Raw genomic sequence first — 5,456 nt, forward strand, 5'->3', positions numbered from 1 at the left:
GTAACCGGAAAGTGGAAAAAATTAGACGAGAAGACGTCATAACAGACTCCAAGGAGCCAAATAAACAGTTAGCTTAACGTTTCCCTTTTCCCTCCTTTGTGGTGTCTGGGTGAGTGTTTGTTGTGTTACACTTATCCACTTGAGGGCATTCCGTTAGTAGTTGCAAATGCAGCACGACAACATGGTTGTTTCGTCTACACCGTCTATGGCGGCTGAGGCGGCGGCGGCGGCGGCGAGCGAAGACTTCAGCAGTCTGCCGCTTGATGCGCTGTTGACCCACAAGAACTGGAAGGCGCGTAGGGAGGGGTTCGAACGGGTGCGGGACCACCCGGACCAGCTCAAGTCTTACCTGCTGGATAAAACAAGGAAGCTTGTGCGTGAAGGCAACACGGCGGCGCAGGAGGCGCTTTTTGAGGCCCTCGCTGCGTTGGTAGATGTCTGCGACGACGACGAGTTGAACATACTCGCGGGGGAACCCTTAAAATTAGTGGTGGAAAAGGGCGTCACCGGGAGACCGCGGGCGGTGCAGGCGAGTTGCAAATTTATCTTTGATTTGGTTGGGGCCGCCAAACAAACCGAGGTGTTTGATGTGTTGCTACCTGCCTTTTCTCATAAGACACCAAAGAACCGGTTGGCCGCCGCCCAGTTGTGTGCGCAGATTGTAGCTGAGTACGGTGTAGCAGGATTGCCTACGAAATCCATCCTGAAGGCCATGCAGCCGCTCTTCAATGACGCCAACGCCCAGGTTCGCAAGGAGGCCGCCTTGCTGTGTTGTCAGTGTTATAAATTTATTGGTGCGGGTATTAAAGGGTTTCTAACCGACCTTCGGGAGGTTCAACTGCAAGAACTGGAGGTACTGTTTGAGGAGGTGGTGCTGGGTGAGGCGCCACGAAGGAATATCCGTGGTGTTTTGCCTTCCACCCCAGTCAAGCCCGCTCTGCCCGTGACCCAACTGGTGAGTCACAACGGCACCTCAAACGACATCTCCGATGAGGCGTATGAGTTATACGATGAAACACCTGTACTGTCGCGGCTTCCGCGGAATTTCTACCGGGTTGCCCTGGACAAGACCGCGAAGTGGCAGGACCGCGTTGCAATGGTGCAGGACAACCTCCTTCCCCTCATCGCCGCAGCAAAGATACGGCTGAAGGATGACTATCATGAACTTGCGGGCATGGTACGAGAACTCCTGCTAGATCCTCAGGCGCCACTGATGCTGCTAGGATTTAAATGCATTCAGGAATTAGCGCGGGTCTTGCGAAGCACGTTTGCTCCGCATGCACGCTCCTTTTTAAACCCGTTATTTGACAAGATGAAGGACAAGAAAACGAGTGTCGTCGAGCACATCACAACAACGCTGGAGACCCTTATGCGGTACAGGTGTATCACGTTAGAACAATGCCAAGATGAGATTGAGCTCACCGCACAAAGTCGGGTTCCAAATCAGAGGCTGGCGTTGATACACTGGCTTATTCGGCTTACAGATATACTAGACCGTGGTTCTTTTAACCGCCTGGGCCGAGCACAAGGCATGCTTGGCCGTCTGATGAACGACGAAAAGGTGGAGATTCGAGAGGCGAGTTGTGTGTTGATCTCAAAGTTAATCACACTTCTGGGAGAAGTCAATTTTCAGCCACTTCTTGCCTCCTTGGATGATAAGCAGCGCGGCAAACTCGCCACTGTCATAAACAGTGCAGCCAATCTACAGTGTACGCCGACGATTTCCCCCGCGAAGAAAACGCAACGGCTGGAGCGGCGGGAAAGCGCCGCCTCCGTGGTCGTACGAAGTCTCTCTATTGGTGAAATGAATACGGCTTCTCTTGCTGGTAAGTCGTCGAGAGGGCAACGTCACTCTTCTGTGATGCCGCGTCCATCCTCTCCTGAGGTTCGGAAGCAGCATCCAGTAGATGACTCGGTGGCATTGGAGTCAACGCTCCCCTCTAAAGAGGAGGCGCTTAAGCGCATGCTGGGTTTGATGAATGGAAACATGGCAGTGTTGCCGCTGTTGCGCTCCAAAGAGTGGGGAAGTCGCCAAAAGGGTGTCATGACTGTGCGGGCCATGATTGACGGGTGGACAGAAGATGAATGTACAAAGTATTTGGACACTGTGCTTGTGTATCTGCGTGTTGATCCGGGGTGGAGCGAGTCCATATTTCAGGTATTCCATTCTATGCTTGGTGTAATTCAAGAGCTTGTGACGCGGGCAACGGCAGTGAGCGCCGCGGCAAGCTATGCCATCATAGCAGGCTGTACCTGTCGGCTTACAGAACCCAAAAACAAGGCGGCTGTTCGTGAGTTAATGACTCACATCGCAAGACGTCAGGGTATTTCATTTGTGATACGTCATTTAATAGAGGAAGTGACATCCGTGAAAACACCGAGGCTCATGCAAGAGTGTAATGAATACATGATACAGCTACTGCAGACATTTTCGGCATCCCAGGTGGACGCAAAGGGGGTGGTGGATTATGTGAGGTTACACTGCTTTGGGCAGCAATTCCCCGCGGTACGATCATCTGGTGTCATGCTGCTGGTCGCGCTTCGGATGCACACTGGTGCTGTGGTAGATAACTACATAAGCACTCTCAGCCCTGGACTGCGTGGGGCGTACGAGGAAGCCATCGCTCAGAGTAACGGAGCCAAGGTAAGCCGCCGTGGGGCTGGAGCTGGGGAGATACAGCGGGCACCTTCCCCTGTTTCCCCCTCGCGCATGCAGAAGGTAGAAAGCCGAAACTCGGCAAGAGGAGGAGCTGGGCAACACGGTACCGCCCCAACCGCAGCAGGCTCTCATGTAGAAAACCGAGCTGTTGGGTCACTTCGAGGCGATCAACAGACCGAAGTTCCCGCCGAAAATAGCAAAGGCTCCATGCGTGCGGATGTTTCACAGCAGCTAATTGTATTGGTTAAACAAATCACAACCGCAAGTGATTGGCGAACACGTTTAGATGGCGTCAAACGAGTAGAGGAGGTGATGCATGCTAACAATAAAAGTATTGCGCCCAATATGGTCACAGAGTTGCTAAGAGCTCTTCGCACGCGTTTTGATGAAGTTAATAAAAACTTTGTTATTGATGTACTTCGGACAATTTCGTTGGTGGTGGAGTCAGCAGGCCCTGAGGCATGTCGGCCAGGGTTTAAGAGTATCTTACAGGGCGTCTTGGGGATGTTGGGCGACCAAAAGATGAATTTGCGCGACGAGGCCACAAACGTGGCGTACGTTGCCCTGGATTGCCTTGGCCTTGATGCCGTGCTCCAGTGTATGCTGAAGCCTCTCACATCCGAATCGCATGCCTGTAACCAAACGGCGCTAGAAATTATTGAACGAGGCTTCCAGAGGGAGCCGGATGCAGTGATATCTAGACAGGGAGTCATTTCTCTTGTGCCTGCGGTCGTGCGCCTATGCATGAGTCGTATTCTTGAGGTGCGTCTGGCCGCCGAACGTGTCATTGGCAAATTTATCCCACTCGTTGGAGATGATGCGGTGCTGCGGGCCGTACAGAGTCTTCGCCCGGCAGAGCAACAGAGTGTCATGGCACCTATTGAGCGACAGGTGCAGCTTTTTCTCCGTGGCACAAATGAGGAAGAAGGTCGTCGAACGTCAACTTTTGCCACACTGTTTTCAGCTCAGGGGCCTGCTTCGTGCACGCCACGTTCTCCGCGGTCGCCGCGAGCGGCAAGCAGGAATATGAGTGTCAGCCATAGGAGCACGGATCTCTCGCTGCCGTCGCAAGGAGGGCAGTTGTCCCTGCCAGCGTCCCAGCGGAACTCCCTAGGGAAAGAGGCTGCGCCGTCTGGCGTGCCACTGCAAGCCTCCTCGTCGGCGCCTGCCACCCAAATTGCGCCTCCTCAGATCCACAATGAAGAGCTTCTCTCGATTCAAGAGATCATGGTAGGACTACGCTCTGCCTCGGCGTCAACAGCCGCCAATACATGTGCCGAATTCTTGAAAAGAATTCAAAATGATGAGGTGTGTGGAACTCCCGAGATGATTCAAGTCATGGTAGAACGTCTTTATGAAAACATTAAGTTATTTGACGCAGCATTGGCTCTTGGTCTCATCCGATGCCTAAAGGTCATATTTGAGCGACCCCGTTTCACCCAGTGGTGTCACAGTAGTCTTCTCTTTAGGATGCTGGGTATGATTTTTGACTGCCTCTTGTCAGAGGCGTTCTCGTTGCACGAAGAAGTTATCAAGGCGCTCAACAACATGACACTCACCCTGTTAGAGGGATGTCCCGGGAATGAGGTGTTCAGTGCGTTAATGTCACGTATGGCGAGGTACTCTGAAATATACACAGCAAGTGGTAAGAAGACTGATCTGAAGTACATTCAGGTCACTGTGAAGTGCCTGATGAGGCTCGATATCGACGGTGTCTCGCCAGATAATGTGGTTTTATGCTGCCATGAGTATTTGCTGCAGCATCCCCCCAGCGCCTTTCGTAACCTGGACGATCTTTCCATCCGAACCGTAAAGACAATTTTGCAGGACCTCTCAAGGCGGTGCGGGCCACCGTTGCTTGCCGTCGCCAGTCGGCTGGTGGGAACACAAAACCTCGTGACGCATTTCGTTCGGGCCTGCTTGGAGAACCAAGAGCGGTTGGCACGAGCAAGTAGCGAAGGCGAACAACACACTGCAGGGGGCGCCAACAGGCAAGCACAGAGCCATGAGCCTCAACAGCAGCGAGTTGTCCCACCGTCGCAGCCCGGCCGCCTCCGACGCGGCCAAAACGTCCACGTGGACCCAACCACTGCAATGCCACAACCCGAAACTCCGCCAGGCGCACAGGGAGCCCCTCTTCCTGCAGGTGAGGAAAAGTCCATGTCCAGCATCTTTGCTCGTATCCGCAATCATCTGACGTCTAATCAAGGCATCGAGGAGTTGTATGCGTTTTTGAAGCAGCGTCCGAAGAATCCAGAGTTTGACCAGCAGTTTCACCGATGCTCCGAGGCGTTCCGCTCCTACATCAAGCGAAAGTTGGAGCGGCAGATGCTGGAGGACACCAAAAAGACCCCAGGGTTTTTACTTCCCGAGGTTCTGCGTTCAACCCCGTAAGCTTCGTGCTCTCCCGCTCTCCATCTCTCTATTCTGCGGCGTGCTTGAGAGTGTACCTGTACGCCTGTCTGACGGCCGACGACGGTAGGGAAAAAGTAACAAGAGGCCAAGTGAAAACGAAAAAAAAAAGGTAACTTGAAAAAAAAGTGCATACTTTTTTTTGCGTAGTGAAAACAAAAAAAATGAAATAGCAAGGCGACAATGAGTGGATATATTCTCTGTGTATATACAGCAACAACAACAGCGAAAAGGCAGAGGACGGAGTCGTTTTCTCCTTTAGTTTTTCATTCACCTTGTGATTTCCATCTTTCTCGCAAAGTAGAGTTGACGTTGGGCACTCGGGGCTCTCCTCCGCAGAGCCTGTGTACTCAGTGGGGGGGGGAGGGGGGGGCGTCAGAAGTGT

At 52.8% G+C, this 5,456-nt stretch overlaps 1 protein-coding gene across 1 annotated transcript; it reads left to right on the plus strand.

Annotated features, from left to right (window-relative positions):
- Window positions 1-205: 205 nt before the first annotated feature.
- Window positions 206-5,053, plus strand: Tco025E_03515 (XMAP215 family protein; the record flags this gene model as incomplete). The annotated part of the gene is made up of 1 exon (XM_029370433.1): window positions 206-5,053. The coding sequence occupies one exon, from the start codon at window positions 206-208 to the stop codon at window positions 5,051-5,053; it is 4,848 nt and encodes a 1,615-aa protein (XP_029229491.1).
- Window positions 5,054-5,456: the final 403 nt, after the last annotated feature.

The sequence above is a fragment of the Trypanosoma conorhini genome (assembly GCF_003719485.1).
Source record: "Trypanosoma conorhini strain 025E chromosome Unknown Tco_14.4_contig_00161, whole genome shotgun sequence".
Taxonomy (NCBI): domain Eukaryota; phylum Euglenozoa; class Kinetoplastea; order Trypanosomatida; family Trypanosomatidae; genus Trypanosoma; species Trypanosoma conorhini.